The following is a 24,643-nucleotide window of genomic DNA, read 5'->3' as shown; positions in this document are numbered from 1 at the left end:
AATGAGAGAATGCGATGGACACTAACGTAAATCTTGAAAAATTTATGCATTTTTATATTTAAATATTTATGTATGTATGTGAGCAAATAAAGCATGACTTTCTGATGTACCTTATACCCATCATTTTAATGGTAGTTAAATAAAAAGATTCCAGTGAATAATTTTGAAAATTTTTCAATGTCATAACACCTAGACTTTTCTGTCACTTGCCTGAATGATGAATGATGATAATGATGCAAAGCTAAAAATAAAGTTTAGTGGTTTACCGACTCTCTTTTTAATACATCTGTCGACAAATATTTGCCCTTGTTAGAACATGAGTACAAACTTCGTCTGTCTGACCATCTGTTATATGCGAACTAGTCTCTCGGGTTTTGAGGTATCTGAAATTTTGCGTTCTAAGTTTACCAAGGAGCTGCTTATTTCTAGGAACCGCTGATATCGGATCACTACGGCATATAGCTGCTATAGAAATTGTACGAAATGTATGTGATGTGTATCTTCACAAAATTTCTCAAAACGTATTATACAAAGTAACGGTACAATTTCCGAAGAAATTGTTCATATTGGCCAACTACAGCATATAACTGCATTCAAACTGACTGATCAAGAACCAACGATTTGTCCTAATCAGCAAAGGAAAAGGGGATCCCTGCTTGCCATCAGCGTACCGTCCACTATGCATGCTCAACATAGCGGGAGAGCTTTATGAAAGACTGCTTTAACAGCTAGACAGGAAGCGGCTATAAATGGGGCTGGCGGACTCTCCCCAAGACAACACGGTTTTAGATCCGGAAGGTCAACTCTGAGCGCTATCCGATGCGTCATTGAAAGTGTAGAACACGCACAGCGCAGATGCACCAAATACAAGCGAATAGCTCTGTTGATGACTTTAGACGTTCGTAACGCCTTCAATGGCCCGGGATGGGCGGACTTGACGCTTTAGAAAAAAGTGTTAGAATCCCCGATAGCTTCAAGGATGTGGTGCGCAGCTATCTTAGCAACAGAAAACTTATGTAGCAAACTAGAGAAGGATCACGACAAATATAAGTTACGACAGAAGCAGCACAAGACGAATTATAATTAGTAATTACAGCCCCAGCCACAGAGGAAGTTCGGAGAAAGCTGAATCAGATCATGATGCGGACGCAAACATTGCTTGACTCACATAACCTTCAGCTAGCTACAGAAAAAAGGCCTACTACTGCTGACGAACAAGCACATTCATCTCGTAGTAATTATGTAAACGACTAAGGATATTCTAAGGACACAAAAAGCTGTGAATTACCTAAACGTAAGACTGGACGCCAGATTAACATTCTGAGTACAAATTTAGCATGCCACAGAAAAGGCAGGAAAATCCCTTCTTATCTTAGCTGACTAATGGCCAACATCTCTAACAATCACCAGCATCTTACTCGACGGAGCAGAGGTTTGCGCAGATTTGCTAAAAAAATAACACCGGCATAGCCCTCAGAGTTGCAGCATCTTACCGAACTATGTCAAGTAATGCTATATTAGTTATATGAGTCGAGAATCTAACCATGTTTCAATTGGTAAGTAAACCCGATAAACCTCGACAAATCATATTGGTAAAATATCCGAAAGAAGGTAATGATCATATTATATGGTCGAAGGGTAAAAATCAGCTATGAAACCTTTTTTAAAATGCTTCTAATTTAAATTAAATATACCACATATTGTACTATTGTTGTATATTGAAGAAAAACTACCGCTTTCTTCTATTTAGTATAGAAATACAAACGGAAGTCGAACAAACAAGAACGACACACTAACCTAACAAACTATGATATATCCAAATTATAGACCCGCAACTATCAATTCACTAGTATATTAAAGCTATTGCTATTTATCTAATTTCTATAATTTCTCTAATGTAATATATTTGGCTACCTTTTCTTCATATGTACGAGAGAGAGAATGGTTAAATGTGAGTCTAATTGGTGGTGGTATTAACTAAATAAAGTGGTTTATGCCCACACTTATTGAACGTCGGAGCTTACCCGGTTTGATGCAGCGCGCCGGTTAATTGAAAGAGTATATCAATTTCCAATGGCGTTATTTGACTCATTGTTTGTGCGGCGTAAAGTAGTTCGTCCTTTGTCACGGGTTCGTTGCGATTACCTTGAGTGGCGTGCAAATAGATGCGTTTAATCAATTCCATATTATTGAGCAGCGAAGTAAATGCGATGAAGTAGGGGAAGCTCACTTTGTGACCTTCGGTGACCTATTGATGCGAACGCAGAGCCGGAGGAAAAATAATTAAAATTAGTTGTTGAGTGCAGGACTGTTTTTTGCTGCTTAAGCACGTCACTCACCGCTACTAGATTATCCTTGACGACGGGGGTGAGTAAATGCCTTTTCACTTTAACAATAACATCCTGAAAATCTAATGGTGAGATGTATCCAGAACCAGCTGGATCCTTACTACGGAATGCTTCCATTGCGTATTCCTCATGGAAATCATGGAGTAATTGTGTGAATTCCGCATAACTTATGGTGCGGTTTTTTTTCTGCGCAAATAACAACAAAAATTTCATTTAGTAATTAATAATATATAGTATATTTGAGAGCATATACTCACTTCACCGAAATACCGCTTAATAAAGGAACTATCTAAATTAAAAGGTATCTTAGAATGCAATTCGGTTTTTTGTACGATATCGACGAAATCGGCTGTAATGTGTGTAATAGACGATTAATAAAATTATTAATGAAATTGTTTAACAATTATTATTATGCTTCATACTCACAATAATGAACCGTGCCGTTGCCTTTGCGGTCGAATAGTTGGAAAGCGGTTTTGTAGAGCGCATCTGGCGTGCAGAGCAGCCCCTCAAACGCTTGGAATTCGACAAATGAGATCAACCCATCTTTGCTGGTGTCCGCTATGCTGGCTAACAAACGCACAGATTCCTGCAATATACACATTCATACATTAACACATAACGGATTACTTAGTATGAGGTCAAATGGAAGGTTACTCGTATCGATTGCTGAAATCATAATACAATGATTAACGGCAAGTGACAGAGCACTTCACCAAATATTTGCAGATACGTCACGGCGAATGTGAAAACTTGTATACAAACAATAGAAACATAGCTACATACATACATACACACAAATGTGCTGAGTATGATTTAGAATGGTGCTATTTATAGCTTAATTATAGTTCAATTTTCTTTCGCATAATAAAAAAAGTTTTGTTTTAGTTATAATTAAAGTATTTGTATTATCTATAACCGTAATTCAAAAAAAAAAAAAAAACACTTGCCGGTTAAATAAGTTTGAAATACTTTGAAAGATAAGTGTTTTATAGCATAAATATACGAGTACATATGTATGTAGTTTGGTTTATGTGTGAGCAAAGTCAAGTTGCCGTACACTTTCGCTATCTCCGCACTCCACACACGGTTTGGGTCGCTGAGATAGTCACGTGGTGGCCAAGTGATTGCCCTTTCAATTTGTTTGGGTGTGCCACTGTGTGTTTGTTGTGAATATTAAGTGAGTATTTTTTGGTCACATAGAAATTTAGATAAGTTAGCTCAAAGTAATCAAATAGATTTTGAATTTTATGAGTTTAATGGAGTACAATATACATATCTAATAGCGCCTTATGTTTTGTTGCAATATATTAGAATCTCTTTAAATACAATGTTATGAAATTTAAAAATTTTCAACAAACCGTCTGCTAATAAAAATTGAAGCTTAAGATAATAATTAATTAAAAGACGCGGTAAAAATATTTTGTATCAAAGATTTCAATAGTATTATATTACTATGTGTTTCCCGCGCTTTGCTCAATAGTCAATGTAATCGACCTACTGAGCGTACTATTCGCAACTTGAGACCCAGCATTCATTATTGAATAACGTTCAAAAATATAAGTAGTAGCCGTAGCTCAGAGTGTACATGAAGACCGTGGAGAGTCGATTCGGCGCCGTACGCAGTAACTCGAACTGATGTATGAAACGACTTGACGCATTTTACTTCGGAATCTCAAATTGAAAGCGTACAAAATACAGTTTCTGCAAGAACTAAAGCCCCTCGACCTTCCCAAGCGACATCGTTTCGCTCCATGAAAAGTTCCAAAAATATTAGACGTTTTTGAGACAAATTTTGTTCAGCGATGAGGTCCATTTTTTGCTCAATGGGTATGTAAACAAGCAAAATTGCCACATTTAGTACCGAGAACAACTTGAAAAAATATTGAAATTTCTTCAAAAATAATCCCGGTGAGAACGTTACTGTCAATGGCGACTGTTACCGCGCCATAATAACCGAGTATTTGAAACTCGTGATTTCGACGATATTTGATTTCAAAAAGACGGCATCATTTCTCACGCATTGCATTAATCAATGGAATAACACTACGGTGAGCAGATAAGTTCACGTTTTTGGCCACCATGAACGTGTGATATCGCACCATAAGACTTGTGGGGATATGTAAAGTCTAAAGTCTATGCGTATAATCCCGCTTCGATTCAGGCCTACGAACAAAACATCACGCTTGTCATTCGCTAGTTACCATTCGAAATGCTCGAAAGAGTCATCGAAAATGGCACTCAACTGATGGACCATCTGAGACGTAGCCTCGGCCAACATTTGAAGGAGATAATCTTCAAAAAGAAACGTCACATTTCATTCCACATTAAATTTGGAATGTCCTTATATTTTGTTTTTAAAAAAGTAGAGAACGTCGAAATGTATCAACCTTTAAAAACTTGATTTTGATCGATCAGTTCGTATGGTTACTTTATACTACGGAGGCTGCTATATATATTTCTGGCCTGGGCAACACTAAGTGTTGCCAGGTGCAATCTGACATTTCCATTGGAAAGTTTGACATTTTTTAGCATAACATCACTCAGAACGTTTTGTCATTTAATCGTGAATTGTTTTATTTACAGGGAATTAAAAAATTCATCTCGGCCAAAAAATGGAATTAACTCGTGAACATTTTCGTGCGATCATTTTTCACAACTTTCAAAAGAGTCATCGATGAACTAAAATCTTTGTATGGCTATGAAGCACCATCCTATAGCACTGTGAAAAACTGGTACAACGAATTCAATCGTGGCCGACGCTCGCTCAAAGACGAATTCCGTGAAGGTCGTCCAAAAACAGCCGTTGTGCCAGAAAACGTCGATGCCGTACGTGAACTGAGAATGCAAGACCGTCATGTAACATACCTTCAGATAGAGGCATGCCTATGCATTTCTCCCACCAGCATACATTCGATATTGCATAGACACCTGGCCGTAAAAAAGGTTTATTCTCGTTGAATCCCGCACAATTGGACAATCGCTCAAAAAAAGGCTTGTGTGGATTGGTGTAAAGAAATGCTGAAAAAATACGATGGTGGTATAAGCAACCGATTGTTCGAAGATAATAATCCATAACAAATTTCGAGAAAATATTTCGCCAAACAAAAAAAATTTCCATACAAAAAGTTGTCGGTTAGTGTTCATAGTAACAATTAATAGTACGTTGAAATACATTGAAAACGAAAGATAAAATAATAAACATTAAAGCAAAAATAATTCACGGGCGATCTAAGGTCTAAAAAAGGAAGAGGAAAGAGCGTGGTTGTATTTTTAAGGATTTGAGACGGTTTATCTTGATTTCAGGAAAAACTACGAGGCTTATAAGTCGAAAAGTTATATGGCAATGTTGTAGTTAATGAAAAAATTTTTAACTATTATGAATAAATTTTTTTCACATACTTTCAGATTTTTATGAAAAATTCAAATAACCAAGTTTTTTGTTTTTTACTTTTGATTTAAACAAAATGTTAGTTTCTTTAGCGAAATTTAGTCGTCCATAAAGTATTTTTCCCTAAATGTTTGATCTTTTATCTTTCGTTTCCAATGTGTTTCATTCGAACATGATTTTTTTCAAATAATTATCTGCTCGTCTAATAATGCTCACATTATTAAATACTTCATTTACATAACATTCAATATTTATTTTTAAATGCTAGTTGCACCGCACTGTAGCATTTTTATTTCAAATTGTCATTTGTGCCTTTAAATATGTGTGGGAGGTACGACAAAGATTAAGAGGAAAATAAAAAAAAATAAACACGAAAGTTTTACGTGCAAAAAATATATGTGTATGTATGTATGCGTACTTATGCCAGTGCAGAGATAGCGAAATTATATATTAATTATATTAGAATATTTTCTATATACATACATACTTATGCACATATGTAGGTTTGTTTGTAAGTCTGCACTTTGTTTTTGTTTTTATTGGTTTGGCATCTTCGATGACGCACATCATAAACCAAATGGTGATTGGATTTTATTTGTAATATTATGTCTTATCAATTCAAATCCGCAAATTGTTTAAGTCAATGGTGACTTTATACTTTCTGCCAACAATTAATTGATCCGTCTATATGTATGTATGTATGTACATGTTTACTCACATCATTAAATGTAGCATCGGTGAAGAGTCCAAGAAATTTTCGCACGAAATCCTCGCTGGTCATGTAGTAGTCGCCATCCTTTTGTAATGAGGCATATTTAAGGAAGACTTCGCGGAGTTTATCGGTGCTGGCACGTTTTAGAAACGAAGATCCCTGCAACAACAAATAAAATGTAATTCATTAATTTTTCTTAATTAAAAAGCAGCAAAAGAGTTGTATTTTTTGCAATTTGACATTGAGATACTTATGCACATATCTAAATCAGCAAGAGAGTGTGTTGTTACAAACACAAATGTGAGCAATGTGTGCTCACTCGCATTTTTGTATCTCAACTGCTCATTGCTCTTCTAGATTCTAGATATATGTACTTATGTATATAAGCATATGTACATACATATGTATGTTTATTCGTATATGCTGCTCACAGTTTATTAAAGATAAATGCCAACGCTTCCAACTGGCAAGCTTTTTTTTAGCTTATGAATGCCTAGACATACTTATAGTTATGTAGATATACATATTATATTAATAGGAAAAAAGTCACGTACGGACTGTGGCATTTTGCTTGAGTTCGAGGGTTATTCCTTCCTGTTCTCGAAGTACGAATATTAATTTCTGAACTTGGCAATTACTTGCGCTATTTTACTATCACACTGGTTGACACTCACGCGCTTTTTTCTACTCTTTCTTCACAACGCGTTTCAGTTTCACTACCGTATCAGTCGTTCGTAGAGTAGCAACTGAGCTTTATAAAACATCATCGATGCTTTTGATCGTCACCACAGCCGGCTCAGCTACGGCGTCGTCGGTCGAAATTTGCAAGTAACTCAATTTGAACACTTAAGCGTGTGCACGGAGCGGGGGACTACAGCACTAAAATGTGCAAAAAGTTAGGGTGCTCACGTGATAAAAAACAAAAACTGTTTGGTAAATTTATTCCTTCAAATTGTGGGTAATATATTCTCAACAAAAAAATTATAAAAATTATGTGTAAATAGATAGATAATAAATAATAAAAAAGTAAATATTTATTTTTTGATGTAAATCATAGCAGCTTTCCGAATGGTAGCACTATTTCCAAGAAGAACTTCACAAAAGCTTTTACCTTTCTTAGGATGTTTTTTTGGAATTTTAAAGAAATAATTGTTTATTTAATTACTTTAAATGAAATAATAAATGATTATTAAAAAACAACTAAAAATTATTAATAATCATACTTAATTTTTATTATTTATTTAATTAATAATTAATTAATATAATTATATAATTAATATATTAATTATTAATTAATTTAATTATAATTATTATAATTAAATAAAAATTATGAAAAATCAAATTAACTTAATTAATTAAATAAATTTTAAGCGTAATGTTCATTAATTAGTTTAGTTAGTAGGTAATAATTTCATTTAATTAATAATAATTATTGTTGAAATTAATTAATTAATAATTGTACTAAATTTAATTAATTCCATTTGCAATTATTATTAATTTATTCAAATTATTTCTAAATAAATTAATTAATGTTCATTAATTGTAAAAGTTAGTTGCAAATAATTTTCAATAATTGTAAAAATTAGATGCAATTAAGGAAAATTAATTAATTTTTTTAACTAGATATAATTAATTCCGCATTAATTAATTAATACCACTATTTTTACAATAATTAAAATTATTAAATCAATTGTTTAGTTATGTTTTAATTAATTAATTGAAATATTTTTTACAATAATTAATTACTATAGTATTTTATCAATTAATTGATTTAATTATTTATTATTAATTAATTTGAATTAATTCTAAAAATTATTCGCAATTAATGAAAATTAAATAATTACCTTAATTAGTTATAATTAATTATGTATTAATTAATAAATAAAATTATTTTATACAATTATTAAAATTAAAAGTATTCAAATCAATCAATTAGTTTGTTACAATTGATAATATATTAATTAATTAATTAAATTATTTTTAAAATAATTAATAACTTTAATATTTTAATTAAAATCAAATTTAAATAAAATAAATAATTAATAATTTAATTTAATTTGTTCAGTAATATGAATTTTTATTTGATTTATTTTTAGGTACAAAACTTTTTTTCTTATTATTAGTAAAAAATTTTAAAAGTTGCGCTTTATTAACTCAATATTTAATTTTTTAAATAAATTTTAAAATTTGTAATATTTTTAAATTCGCAAATTATTCAGAATTGTACGACCTGGTGAACACTTCTGTTTGTAGACCAAAAAAATCAAAAAAAATGCAGAGTGCAATTGGCACGTAATCCAATGAAAGAGAGGGGTCAATACTTACATATATACGTATAGCAACATAACTTCCTCACTTTTATCTATAAGAGATATCATATCAACAACAATGCCATTGAAGGCATTTTTCTCAATTTTTATAACTTCTTTTTAATTTTTCTCTGAAATTCTCTCGCCCCATTCATATTCTCAGTGTGTGCTTTCACTGTGCGGTTCGTCAGCGTGACCCACTGCCATTGAGGCTTTCCGCATAAACATTATAATCCAAGTACTGCACGTATATTTATTTACTTACATATACATACATAAATGCATATATAAGATATATGTACTATATATGCACCAGTTGGTTCACTAAATCTTCACGTGCTCCAGAGTTGATAGAGCTTTTTTGCTGGTGGGGCAGTGAAGCGGCCCTAAGAGCGATTACGTACAAATAAGTGTTGAGACGCCGAAATCAGTTGACTCAAGCAGAGCAGGAAGCATATACTCGTACATAATTAATGAATAAATGAGTGATGAGAGTAAGGAGATTACGATAAAGCAAGCGGAGTGAAATATTTTGTTGTTAGGTACTTGTTTCAATTATTTTTCCAGTGTTTCCAACATTTCAATTTGAAAACACGCTTCAATTATGAAAATGCATGCGAGTAGAAGAATTATATTGGTTTTTCAATACTGAAATTAGATTAAGAGCTTTAGGCAATATTTTATTATTTAATACATAAATATTTTTTGAGCAAACATGGCAACCCTATTTATTGTTTTTACACCGAGTAGTGCTGAAGTATCATGTCGCTTTTATGTTGAACTGCGGCAGTCAAGCGATCTTTGCCTACAAGATGAAATCGCTACTGGTGCAGAAGTGTAGAGAACGGCTGAACAGTCTATCGGAACGTAACCAAGTGCACCTTAACTGGGTGCCCGGTCATAAAGGTATAGCCGGGAATGAACTGGCTAATGAGCTCGCTCGCCCGCAGCATCCACTAACATGGTAGAACGTGAGCCCTTCGTTGTGGTAAATAAAGAAGCTTCTCCGCAAGGAGGAAGGAGTAAACAGGTAGAGGTATGATAAGTTGTTAATGGGCGATTACAAGAATATGTAATCAAGCTCCCACAAACTCAGGCTACTTGTGGCATTCTACAATGGCCACTGCAAGGTCAAAAAGCACTTATATAACATGGACCTAGCTTCTTATGGAAATTTCGGGTTCGGTGACATGGAACCTGAAACTAAAGAACACTTGCTAATTGACCGCACAGCAGTCTGCAGACGCAGGATAAGCGCCCTTAGATTCATGTTTCCAAATAGGCATCACATCGCCAAAATAGCACCCAGCAGCAAACTATTCACTCAGTTTTTGAGGTATCGATCTGAAATTTTGTCACGTCCTTTTCTCATCAAAAAGCTACTCATTTGTAGAAATTGCCGACCTTGAAGACCACCATATAATGTAGCTGGCATACAAACGAAATTATCCAAAACAAGTTCTCGCATGAAAAACTTTGTTACTTGACAAGACATCTTCACGAATCTTTTGTTGTAGCTTCGGTGCAGCCGAAATTGACGTTGTCTCTTGTTTTGTTTTTATTAAAACTTAAACCATCAGTCTTCAATCTATCTACTTCCGTTACATTAGCTTACTTTAAACTATTATTTGAAATATTGTAAGGTGCTCACTTCGCTAAAGACTCAAGACTTCATTACCAAGCTATAACCGATACTAAATGCGTTTATCATTTTCTAGTTCATTCAACGTAGATAAAGTTTCAGCTGGCATAATTTTTGCGCTAGTCGTTAGTAGTTATACTCGCTTATACTTGTAGTATCTCTCTTTAAAAGCGTTACTTCTCCGTTCGCTATGTAAATGTATTTATATCAGTACTTTATTCGAATCGCCAATTTTTAAAGGGAATGTCTCATTAAAGTTAATTATTCGCTTTCTAAGCTACTTAGTTATGCCATTATAATGTATTTATACCAATTTTCGTTCGATTCGCAATTCTCCAAGTTTGCTTAAACGAAAATAGCTAATGTGGAACGACAAAGAAGTTTAAAAGATAAATTTATCCTTAGAATAAAACTGTTACTCTGAAATATTGGAGCTCTAGATTATTCAGCTACTGTCAAAAACAATAATTTTTCAAGGACAGTATTTCTCTATAATGAATGGCATAATTATTATAGTTATATTAATGAAGGTAATGAAATGGGTATGAACAGTTTAAAATGAAGAAAGAGTCCAAAGAATATATCGTCACCTAAAATGCGAAATAACGTAACATCACTTTTCATAATAAGTTTACAAATGAAGAAAAAACGATTTAATAGAAAAGTGGTTTCTATTAAATGTTTTTTTCTTCACCTGTAAACTTGAAACAAAATGTGTGTTTTGCTTATAAAATGGTTATGCATTGGTTATATATTGGATATATTGGTCAGCGGAAGTTTAAACATTACGTACATATATGTAATATGATGTCATGAATCGTAAGCAATTAAAAAGTCAATTTCGAGTTTTTCGATAATACGTTGTTTTGCATTTTAAAGGACGATGTATGGTATATAGTTCTTCTAATGAAAATACGCTATTTTGTTTTTAACCAAAGATTGCTTCTATTATTTTTTCCGTGTCTGTAAATTACTGATGACTTCTATTTTACTGATAATTATAATCTGCACTTCTACTAAGGTAATCTTTTCTAAATATATAATATTTAATACTGTGGATTATTTGTGTTAAAATAACTCTTAGATCAAAAGTGCATTTGTTGACTTAGCCACATTCATAACTTAAATACACACTTATGTTTTTTATATTAGTCTTAATGTGATTATAATCCATGTGTTTACTTGTATATAAAAATATTATCTAATAGTAAATGGCAGACTAATCAGCAAATGCGCATATTTATATAAATTGCAACAGCTGTGAAATGCAAATATTTATATTTTTATTCGCGAATATATTTTTAATGCATTCATTCAAAGATTTCAATTTAAGATTAGAAGAAAACGAACTAAAAGCTTAAGAACTTCAACTTGAAACAAGCATAACTTGCTAAGTATTTAATTATTAAAATTATCACGTTTTCGTGACGCATTATTGTGCAACGTACAGCTATTTATATAATATGTGGAATTATTTTTTATAAAGGAAGTTTAATCGATTGACACATTCATTGCTGCAAAAATTTTGTAGAATGTGCCCCCTGTTGCCAGCTCTACTCAAATATGTACCTACTTTATGCATATATGGAGAAGGTAGCCTTGCAGTCGAATGAACGAGGCATAAACCACACTACAGCCATAGTGAACCACTAGCCTAACTAGACAGCCGCAGTTGGCTTTTCGAACGAGAAATTTCTCTTTTTTTTTGTTGGTGACAGCGAGCTGTCCATTGTCAGTTTTCTGTCAGAAATATATAGGTTTTATACTAGTTAAAACACTAGTTACTTCATTTTGCCATAAACTATTCAGAATTAACATCAAAAACCATTAAAAATTAATAAAAAATGATTTACATTGAAAAAATCAGTACAATCTTACTTTTTTGTGTAAATTTCACAAAACAATTGTATACTTATACTACCTACTTCTATGACTGTGACTAATAAGCAAACTAGTGTTCTTCGTAACTAGTTGACTCTTTCACTAATCATATGCTAGGCATACTATACATACAAATTATAATACATAAATGTACTACACTATTTATATACAAGTAGAGTAATGTAATTTCAGAAAATATTTATTGATGATTTTGGTGTGAATTTCCGCTGACGTAGAGAATATTGCGTAAGCAATGGCAAAGTCAAAGAATATGGGATGAACGGCGTTCGTAGCGATAAACAGACGCATTCGGGATAACAATCTCGTGGTGGTCTCGGTATATTCTTCGCGTAGGGTACATGCTTACATATGTAGATATGTAGGTATAGAGTGTATAGCGATGTCGGTGATATGACTAAGAGGGTAGTGCACTGCGAGACGTTCATTGTGATAATGGGAAATGATGAAATCGGAGACACTAAAAACAAATGCAGTAAGCGAAATTGTATGTTACATTTGAAAACAACAACAGGTTGTTTACACGCACGAAGTAAGTGGTGTGTAAATTGATGTCTGATGTATGTAATTGTAAAATACAAATACATAATATGGTGTGTTTCTAGGTAGAAGGTTGGAATGGCCTGATGCGAAGTTGTTTATAGACCTTATTACTTATATTATTGCTTTAAATATGAAATATAAATTATACAAGTACTACTGAATATCTAAATATATTATTGTATATATTATATAATTTAGGATTTTTATAGTATAAGTTTTTATATGACGTTATGAATTTTTATATGTACATATATGTATATACTAGGTATTATTGATATAAAATATTTTTTTAATTTTGTAGTACTCTTCCGCCATATTAGGCAAACATTTTTCAAAAAGTGCGGACTAACAGTATTCTAGCAACTAAGCATTAGATATAGCTAAGGAAAAATAAATAATTCCAGCTCGGCATGTTTCTATCGTTTAATTCTCACTCATTTCAGCACATCAAATACTTTCATTACATAAAACTTCCGAACTTATACTAACCTCGTTGTAAGTAGAAATACCTAACCCTCTAATATAGCATCGGTGAAGATATAAACTATACACTCAGTTACATGCTCATTATTATTTTTCAGGTAATTTTTGAAGTGTCACAAAAAACGGCCTTTAATATATTAAATATCTATTTTTGAATAGCTATTTATTAACTTTACAAGAATACCGAAAAAAATCCAAAAATAATAAAACACAAGTAAGGAAGGGCTAAGTTCGGGTGTCACCGAACATTTTATACTTTTACTTACATATTTGTTTATTTTGCTGTAAAATTAGTTAGAATAGATCAATTTGTGTACTTTGAGTATTGAATTGTGTTTTCATTTCCTAATGTATGTATATACATATGTATTATACAGAGAAGGCATTAGATGGAATTCAAAATAGCGTTATATTGGAAGAAGGCGTGGTTGTGAACGATTTCACACATATTTCGTACATGTCATCAGGGTGTTAAGAAAATATTATATACCGAATTTCATTGAAATCGGTCTAGTAGTTCCTGAGATATGGTTTTTGGTCCATAAGTGGGCGACGCCATGCCCATTTTCAATTTTTAAAAAAGCCTGGGTGCAGCTTTCTTCTGCCATTTCTTCCGTAAAATTTACTGTTTCTGACGTTTTTTGTTAGTCAGTTAACGCACTTTTAGTGATTTTCAACATAACTTTTGTATGGGAGGTGGACGTTGTTATTATTCGATTTCTTCCATTTTTGAACTGTACATGGAAATGCCTGAAGGAAATGACTTTATAGAGTTTGGTTGACATAGCTATAGTAGTTTCCGAGATATGTAGAAAAAACTTAGGGGGCGGGGCCACGCCCACTTTTCCAAAAAAATTATGTCCAAATATGCCCCTCCCTAATGCAATCCTTTGTGCCAAATTTCACTTTAATATCTTTATTTATGGCCTAGTTATGACACTTTATATGTTTTCGGTGTTCGCCATTTTGTGGGCGTGGCAGTGGCCGATTTTGCCCATCTTCGAACTTAACCTTCTTATGGAGCCAAGGAATACGTGTACCAAGTTTCATCATGATATCTCAATTTTTACTCAAGTTACAGCTTGCACGGACGGACTCAAGTTACAGCTTGCACGGACGGACAGACAGACATTCGGATTTCGACTCTACTCGTCGCCTTGGTATATATAACCCTATATCTGACTCCCTTTAGTTTTAGGACTTACAAACAACCGTTATGTGAACAAAACTATAATACTCTCCTTAGCAACTTTGTTGCGAGAGTATAACAAAACGAGTGTTGGTCTTGAATAATGTCGCAATCCGGAACTACAGGAAAGTTGTATTTTTTCACGAAATGGCAAATGTCTAAAAAAAACATGCTTTCCAATCTGTTTTACTGTTTCGAATTGAAAAAAAATAACAAAAAATTAAACTTGGGGATATATGTATGTATGTTGTTAGTTTCAGACATAGACAAGTCTATAAAGAAGTCTCTCTGAAATTTTGATATAAATCGGTCTTGAGAACGCGTATGCGTTTCGCATATACCTGTATCTCCGATAAAATACCTATATCTCCGATTCTGTTTTTATTGGGCAAGTAAGAGAGAGAGAGAGTGGTTTTTAGTGAAATGGACATTCGAAAAATAAAAAAATAACAATATAGTTCAGTGATCTGTTTCTTGTTTTTGGAAGAGAAATTCCTGAGAAACCAAGGAGTCTTGGATATGGTATGTGATGATTCTTCTTCATTCATGAAAGATGACATGACACAAATCCACGATCTCCCATTGACAGGCTGCCTATTGAAGGTGATAACTGAGATAAGTAGCAGGCAGCTCAAATATTCTTTGGTTTTTATCCTTCATAAAATATAATATAAGAAAATAGAGCGTTTGCTCCAATTAGATAATAAGCGCAATCGTTAGATCAGTTCAGAGCCGTGTTTGACCTTGTTTTAGCAATCTGAAGAAATTTTAAGAAGGTTCAACTACGACCACTTAGAAAAATCGTCAGCACTCTACTATGTCGAGTTATTTCGGTCTATTCGGCAAACAGCACTACTCGCTTTTACCTTTCTTTGCCCGGAATAAATTAGTTGATTTAGACTACGTACTGCCGATCCATCCAGAGTAGTCCTAGTTAAATGGAAACTAACCTGTGAAATAAATTAACAGTTTTACAAAGTTTTGTTTTTCATTCGAAATACTTTTTGGACAGCATTCGTTACATGAGTGGCGTTCATAATATTCAATTTCTAACGTGCATGACGCTTTCTTCTCTCTCGATATAAACAATTGAGTTCTCACTCAAACGAGATTTAAATGATGTAATCTTACTTAGAAGGCGCGAGTAAACTGGATATAAGTGGATGTTCCTTCATTTAGCTTAACTAAATATGCACAACTTGTTTGATTTGCAGAAGCGCCTAAATTCGTCTGCACTAAGCCGTCACACCGCTAGGTACTCGTGTTATCCCATTTATCTACGAGTATCTCAACATTGGTATGTACATATAGCTGTAAACCAAACATAAATAACAGCAATGGGCGAGTAAGCAAATCTGTGGTTTATATACATGTACACTAGGGTGTCCGTTATTTCCCAAGCAGGTTTTTTTCCAGACACCATGACGTATGAGTAACAAAGAATTTATATGGCACTTGTACTAATGTACAACCTAACTTTAACGTATAAACCTTTTTTGGTTATCAAAAAACTTTGTATTAGAATATCTTTCATTCAAATATGTACGTTAACTTTTTTAACACAAAATAACAATAAACCCCATGTAAATATATAACATGGGAAAGAAGATATGATATAGGCATTGAAAGTAAAGAGCTTATTTACGTTGGACAATTTTTAAAAAACACAGCGGATTAAATCAAATTGAGGCCGATCTATTCCCTCTGCTGTACTTTGGGTTTGGCACCCGGGTCAATTTTTTCTGCATTCGGGCTTTAACCACAATCACCACGATACTTCCCAAGGGGTTAGTCCGCATGAGCAGGTTGAAGCGAACTCCAAGAGCTCCCGCTCTCCGTGGTACCAGAATTAAGTCTCCGGCCAGACCTCATAGCCGAAGTAGTGGAGATCACACCACTAACATCTAAACGTGCATCAGTCCATCTGAAGTCTGGGTTACCCTCTGAAGTCTTGGTTACCCTCAACAAATCTAACGTCCCGATGTACTCGGCAACGGTCTTGCCACCCACACTTGACCCCATCATCTAGAAGACACTTGCTCCCTAGATACCCCTCCCTCTCCATATCATCATCGGAAAGCCAATTTCCAAAATCCCCATAAATGACACACTCAAGCCCCTGCTTAGCCTGATTGCAACAGCAATAAATATCGGACACCTTAATGCGCATACATTTTTACATATGGGCAGATGTGCAGGCATACCTGTTGTTGTTTTTGCATGTTGCATTTTGCACGCCAAAACGCTTCGTACATATATGTATGTACTTTGCTTAAAATATTCAGATTATGCCAGCTGTTTGCAAATACACGTTCTCAGTTTATTGTTGTTGTATTTTGTTGTTGTTGTTGCCGCCGCGCGTGTGTTTGCCTGTTTCGTTTTTTTTATTGTTGGCATGTCTTACTGCAGTTGTGATTCTGGCGGCAACCTTTTGATATTGTTGTTGTTGTTGTAACAGACGACATTACATTATTACACAACAATAACAACGACAACGACCTTCACAGCGCGGAGAGCGGTGCACAGCAATAGGAACTTGTAAATAAAGAGAAGCACGTGTGCATTGGTGTGTGTGCGTTTGAGTACATCAAAGCCGACATTGGATATAATAAATACATGCATACGAGTGTGGTAAGTGCGCCCGGAAAATAATATTGGCGAGCTTTTAAGCAAAGCAAGCGCTGAACAGACATGGCGAGTTAACCAATTCTAGTGAAAACAAAGCTGACTCGAAGAATATTCGGAGGGATTACTAGATGGAGATGTTTTGAAATTTGGAAAACGCAAAGATGTTTTTCATTACAAAATTCTTTTGAGTGGGAAAAATATTTTAGAAGTATTAAAACATAATTTAAAGAAAAAATTAAAAAAAATTTGAAATAAATATAAAAAAAATTTAATTATATTAAAAATAATTTGATACAAATATTTTTTTTTTTATTATTTTAAAAATATTTTTTAAAGTATTATATACATAAGTCCATATTATAAAAACTATAAAATACCTCCCTGACGATGATCGGCACACTTTTTCGTTCAAACCATTTCTCGAAACAATTTTTAACTTCAGTTGAGTTGTGCGACTTAATAATTTACCATTACTTTTAGTCGAAAAAAGCTGACGACAGTCGGGTTTAAGTAATCGGAACGAACCCGGATTTTCAACCGGCTGTCAACTCTACCGCATGCCTTGAAATTACTGTAGGAGTGTTTTTGCCGCTACAACAACAACAAGTTTTCCTTTCTACGACTTCGCTTTCATATACCTAAAAGTCTATTATTATTTACTTTCATATTGAAGAGACCTTTGAAGCAAACAAATATTTTAAAGGCATATGGCTTTCAAAAAATCCAAGTGGAACCATCAGTAGCCATCCTTTCATACGATATTTACAAAATGTGGAATTTAACGAAGTGTGGCTTCGGAAAACCAGCGAAATGCAATGCATCGGAGTGATGTTTCGCAAGTAAAACTGAAAAGAACTCGGTCCACACACAAGTGTTGCTCGTGAAATATAGGAAACTTCGTTTACTCAAACGACTATTTCAAGTATAGATAACTATCGGTCATATATGTATACACATTAAAGAAGCTAATATTTGTTTGCAACATGTATCAATATATACACCTTTCTATCCTCTAAGACCCAGTTTTATCATCGCCGGGCCAAATACATGACAATTATGACATTGAAGTGATTAAATAGCAATATATGTGGATACTGGGTGTAAAATGCAAAGAAATTGATACAAAAATCTTAAAAGAGCGAAGAATAGTTTAAATCCAAAGAATCCCAGTCCCTAGATAAACAGTATTATTCCGCTAAGATTAATTATTTGAGCCTTAACTATAACAAAAAGGGTTTGTGACCCCTCATCTATGGGGGACCTTTAACTATTGCACTAAAACTGCATTCATACCATAATCCCACATATGTAAGCATATATCTATGTACATATATAATGTGTAATAATTCAATGTAGGTATTTAACTGAGTGCCGGTGGCAAAAACTGCTGAGCTCTATCACTGCAACAGCAGGTGGTACACACCCATTTTATTTGTCAGCGGGCTTGTCTCGTGTGACTTTCGCGAAAGAATAGAGCTGCACAATACATTCACACTACTGTGCTATATGTATATAATATATATGCATAGTATATATTGTCTGCCCTGCTCTGCATATATGTAACTGATTTATTAACGTTGCGGTAGTGCTGGTTTAAGTATGAGTGTGTGTGTATTTGTTTATTGCAATGCTTGTATGGTGTATGTGCTTTGATATATGGCGATCCCCTGCAGTAACGCTGCAGATATGCAGGGACCGCGCAACTGTCGCATTTAGCACAATTTCTACATCCGCCAAACCAATTTTTATGCAACAACAAATTCAAGTTCAGCAAAGTGTACCAAAGCACAAGGACTTTTTCAGTGCGAACGCTATAAATTTATTAACAACTTTGAAATCAATTATTTACATGAAGTCGCCTTTTCAGGCCAAAATTGACATTATTTCTAAAAGCAAAGCAATTAACATCTCAGCATTATAAGATTTCACATTTTGAAAATAAATTACTAAACAATGAGATACTAATCCCAGCCCAACTCATTCCAATAAAATTCTAATTACTCATTATATAATCTCATTGTAAGTCGCTAGGTTCGTTGAAATATATTAGTACCTATTTCCAGTACTTAAGTAAAAAATATCAAAAAAAGTTGAGCGTTATAAGAGATTTTATGGAAATTTTATTTTTGTGATAATTTTTTATCTTTAAAAAAGCTACTACAAAAGATCAATTTACTCATCCTGTAATGGTCTTCAACCAGGCAATGCTCTCAGAAGACGTTTTTTGCAATAAAATTATATAGTACGAAATTCCATGGGTAGTTTTTTGTTTGGCTCCCAAATGTATGCTTCGATCTTGGATTGATAACTCACTACTCAAACATATTGATCGCAATTTTCGCAACTTTCTTGATTGAGTCACAAATGTAGCGTTTTTTTCGTTCGACCTCTTTATTACAATATATGTATGTACATATATCAATTATGCACTAATATAGACGAAGTTAACCCATTAAGTCCTGTGATGTCAACAAGTTTTCAATCTATTGTATGGCTCGTGTGTGAAATTGTTTGGTAATTTTGTCAACGAAATATTATTTATTGAGTTTTTGTAATTGTAAATTATCAAAGACTCTAGTCTACTGAAGACATTATTAGACTAAGAAATAGATATTGAAAAACTTGTATATTTTGTTCAGACCAAGATTGTCTTAGTTATCTGACAGACAACAAGAAGGAAACATCTCAACAGTTTCTAATTGAATGTACAGCTTTTACTTATCTTGTACTGAAACATTTTGGAGGTCATACCTTTGGTTAACCGAACGATTAAGCTAAAAAATTTTGCGGCTTCAATAGATTTGTGATGATGATTTGAAACATGAGGGTCTTTTGATTTATTAATTTTAGTATCATTAAGGATCGCAATCAGCGTCTGAGGGGAATATATTTCCGATAAAGAAAAGGTTCCGTTAGTATGCAGCTTCATATTGTATTTTACGAAATGCTCTATATTGTTTGATACCGTAGAAATATGAGTGGATAATAGAAGTATTTCGATGTTTCTGTTTTGGACTGAAAAAGTTTGAAATTTTTGAAATTTTGCTCTGTCATAGAGCAAAAGTGAAAAGTAAATGAGTATTAGTTTGTTTGATGCTATATCTGATCAAACCTCTTCTGACCCGAAATGATTAATTAAACTGCGTACGCAAACCGAATGGATTGGTACAAACTCTTTTTATGTTCGTCGAAGTTTGATCTCCATACATCAATTAATATGTGTTTGGATGCGAAAAGTTTATCTAGAGATTTTTTTTTGAAAATAATTTAGTTACAAGTTTATTTGAGTTTTGTGTTTCTAATGGAATCATGGCTACGACATCGTTAAAAATACTACAGAAGTGATTTGAGTACTGAAAAATCATCATGATGGCATAAGAGAGCTAGCACAGGTTCTCAAGACCTCTTATAGACCAACTAAACACCACTTGGTCAATGCATTGGGTATGAAGCGTACCAAAAGAACGGAATCTTTTGCAAACGACGTCGAGTAGCGGTAGTCAAATAGATTGTTTTATCAGCACGGATCAAATTTGATTCATGTTCGGTATCCGGTTATACCCGGCTCGGATATTTTCGAGCGTTATTTTTAAAAATTTCAAAGTGTTTGCTTTTGAATTTATATTTTGGAAAAATTATTCTTCAATAATAAAGTCCGAACGGAAAATTGACATACTTGCCAAGATAATTTAAATAATATAATTTAAAAACAAGCTCTCATCAACTTTTTTTTTTTTAACCTACTGACCTTATTATATACGCAATGTCAATACAAGTTGTGAAATAAATAAAAATTCAATAAAAAGATCGAAAAAATGTTTAAGTTATGAAAAATAATCACATTAAATTGGCAATTAATCACATTGGAATTTTAATAAGTAACTCACACATAGCTCTAGGTATGTACATATGTAATGTATGTAACTGCATAGATATATACAAATATTATACATGGTTTTCCAATAAGACTGATAGATATGAGTTCTTTATAAAAATAATTAAAAAAAATTAAGGAAATTCATATGTTTTTTATTTAATGTGATATAATCGATACAATAAAGTTCTGAATATGACTTCATTCAAAAGGTCTCCACGACTTCTTTTGCGGGAACGAACTCGATGCAGCCAATTTTCATGTACTTTTTCCACAAAATCAAGTCGTATGTCATGAATAGCACGTCCGATATTGACTTCTTAAGCTTGAAGAGAGTGTAGTTCATTGCCAAAGACCAATGACATCAAATATCCCCACAAAAAATAGTCTCAAGGTATTAAATCCCAACTTCTTGGATGCCATTCAATGTCACATTCTCTTGATATAATCGAATCTCCACACTTTTCTGGTTGTTGCACGTGTTGTGTGGCACGTAGTCCCGTCTTTTCGGAACTATTGTATTTATTATTATTTTGATAATAAAATTGAATAATTTGTAACTGTTGTTCTCGTGTACATCTTTTCATGATGAATTTGAAAAGATTACTGAATATGTGACCTGGTCTACGGAAAGGGGGCTTAGGTGTCAAAAAAAAGGAGAACAATTAATGAGATCACGAGAAACTGACGATTATTTTTAACAGCTTTTCCCAGAAAACTAGTTTTCGCACGTTAGCTCCCTTTTCGTAGACCAGGTCACATATAATGAAAGAAAAATACAGGTCATGAATTATTAAAAACGGCCAAAACGACATTTAGGAATCATATCATCCCTATTGGAAGACCCGGTATATGTGAACATTCACCTATACGTATATTACGTAGCGATGTTAAAATAGTCTACTCCATTTATACTCATACATATCTACGTATATTATATATTATAGTCTTGCATTAAATATAAAGGCGTTGTCTTAAGTGATCAATTGTGGTTCCATAATATAGTATATATGTATGTAAAATAAACCCTTAATACAATGTTCGATAATAACTTGTTGAAATTGTTGCTGTTATATAAAATATAAATTTAAAAGTAGAATAAGCTCGTTTAGCACTCGTCTAAGTACTTAGTTTAGGTACTTTCCAAGTATTTTGTGATTAGTAATTGCACATGCTTCTCCTTATGCAACTTTGTGCAATTAGAAAGTGCAATGAATGGCAAATATGGAAGACTTATTTCTGAAAACAGAAAAAAGTATTGTATTATATAGTTTTCATTGCTCTGGCGGATGCGGTAATGATTACATAAAGTGGTTAAGTACTTGCGCACGTAACTTGGCAATCGCCAAACAGAATCACTGTCAAAGGCGAAAGCAATTAACTGGAAAAACGCTAATTAAAACCGCACCGCTATCGTTTAGCAGCAATAATTTGTATTTGAAAGTGTTTGGTTTGACATGCGTTTGCGTGTGCGTATAAAAACATATGTACATATATGTATGTATATTGATGGAATGTAAACACATTGAGGGGTTGATGGAATTTGATATTGGGTGACTCTTTGGGTGTAATACAGTTATTTGGCGCGTAATATGAAGTACACCAAAATATCCTCAGGCTGACGTTGCATACAAAGTGTGAGAAACTATTTGCAAAATTTGGCCGGAATACCGGATGTCATGAAATAAATTATTATTGGCGATGAGTCTTGGATCTACACAGAAAAATATCATCATCCTGGCATGGTGACCCGATGCTAAAAAAACCACGTGAAAGCAGGTCAAAAATCAATGTAATGTTGACAGTTTTCGTAGATTATCGAGGAGAGCTGCACTTCGTATTCCCAAAAAATACTATTTAAGTGTTATGCGTCGTTTCCGAAAAGCTATTCGTCAAAAGAGACCGGAATTATCTATATTCTAATAAATTTTGGTTTTTGCACCACGATAATGCACCGTCTTCTACTACAATGATTCTTCATATTGGAAAAAACGTTAGCACAAGTGTATTGGGGTCAATTAAATGTGAATAAAGTTCACAACGGATGAACTTTTAAGTAGTCGCCTGCTGTTTTACCTACAACTCCAATATAATTGATCAGAAGTCCTTCACAAATCGTATAAGCCGATCACAAATTTGTTAAGACGGCTAATGTCTCCTGGTTCGCCGCAATTAAGGCTGCCGAGATGTAGCAACCTCAGTATTACAAAGACTAGACAATGGAGAAGAAAGTGCGTGGATGTTTCTATCTCACGCTCTTCGATAGAACTTTGAGAACTTGCGTCCGACAAGATTTGTAGCTTTACCGTACGAATGCCAATGTTCAGTCAGAACCCCTACGATTCAACAAGACAAACTTTGCTAAGTTTAAGTAGTTTAGTAGATATTTTGCCTTGTGAGATCCGTTTCCTATCTGACTAGTACAGCGGCTTTGCAGTTACCAGTGATTCCGCTGTGACCGGGCACCCAAACGATTCTGATGTAGCTTTGTGCTTTTTATATTGAGGGCAGACACTCTTTAACTCGCTTTGAGTGCGCAGTTATCGAGCTCAGCGCAAGTATTGCCGGTCTGCTGTCGGAGTAAATGACTGCACTTCGTAGCAGTACGCCTACTGCCACCTTTAATAGCAGCCACTTCTGCCTGAAAAACACTACAATAGTCCTAGTAGCCTAAAGCTAGGATTGACGTAGACCTCTTTACAGAAATCTCCCTCTCCAACCTTCCCTCTCAGCGACATATATTAAAAATCTGAAGGAAAAATAATGGAAACTGTAGAGAAAGAGCCATTTGCTAACAAAATAATATGCTTAGAACCTCAAGTTGGGTATCTAGATGGACCTCATGGCCGTACCTGATACCCAATCGACTCCGAATTTCATATGTTGATGATTTTCAGATAAAAACACATTCAGACAATCAGATTCTGTACAAATCTTCTTTATTATGAAGGGCTCATGATAAATTACAACGGAATTGAAACACAAAACGGATTACAATACTAAGGATCGTGGGCAAAAAATCCAAAATTTAATAAAAACAACTCAAGTCAACTCACTTATCCATAACGTTCACCACATAGTTCTCTAGCGGACAGGGTGTAGAATTTTCCCACGGTAAGGCATGCCTGTCGTAAGAGGCGACTAGAATCCAATATGCACTAGGTCGGTTTTTGGCCTTTTCTCGAAATTTCAGCATGGTTTTGTCAGAAATAGAGCTATAATACTTGGTTTGAACTGATATTATAGACTTTGAATGAGATTCGTTCTAATGAAAAGACATTTGTATTTCAAAGCGGCAAATGTCACCAGTCATTGAGTTTGATGGGTGCTCATCTGATTGTAGCAAAAGCAACAAGGTATGACTGGAGACTTAAATCTGGAACCACGGGCAGCATTTAGCCGTTGGAGTTCGCTCCAATTATTTTATATCGGCCTCGAACCCCCCGCCCGACCAGTTGGAACCAAACAATACTTGCAAAAAGGATGGGGAGCTGATCAATACATTGCTTTGATCTATATGCTCTTAAGCACCATGTGGTTCGGTCGTCGACAGCAGGTTCTCACGTAAGTCACAATAATTATAGTTCACCATATAGTATTTCTTATATGGATTTACATAAGAATA

The 24,643-nt window shown here is 33.9% G+C and overlaps 1 protein-coding gene across 3 annotated transcripts in view; it reads right to left on the bottom strand.

The window, feature by feature from the left end:
* Nucleotides 1-24,643, bottom strand: part of LOC120770833 (calcium-binding mitochondrial carrier protein Aralar1) — a 39,458-nt gene that overhangs the window by 3,196 nt on the left and 11,619 nt on the right. For 2 of the 3 annotated variants that reach the window (XM_040098426.1, XM_040098435.1), the window contains exons 2-6: nucleotides 6,458-6,610; nucleotides 2,775-2,937; nucleotides 2,606-2,697; nucleotides 2,340-2,534; nucleotides 2,025-2,248 (exon numbers count right to left, since the gene is read on the bottom strand). In XM_040098426.1, the coding sequence (XP_039954360.1) occupies nucleotides 2,025-2,248; nucleotides 2,340-2,534; nucleotides 2,606-2,697; nucleotides 2,775-2,937; nucleotides 6,458-6,610 (827 nt within the window). Of the gene's footprint in view, nucleotides 1-2,024; nucleotides 2,249-2,339; nucleotides 2,535-2,605; nucleotides 2,698-2,774; nucleotides 2,938-6,457; nucleotides 6,611-7,005; nucleotides 7,197-24,643 lie in introns of those variants that run through there. The other variant, XM_040098445.1, reaches the window with a different exon arrangement.

This window comes from Bactrocera tryoni, chromosome 1 (assembly GCF_016617805.1).
Source record: "Bactrocera tryoni isolate S06 chromosome 1, CSIRO_BtryS06_freeze2, whole genome shotgun sequence".
Classification (NCBI taxonomy): Eukaryota; Metazoa; Arthropoda; class Insecta; order Diptera; family Tephritidae; genus Bactrocera; species Bactrocera tryoni.
This window is presented reverse-complemented; position numbering and strand designations above follow the sequence as displayed.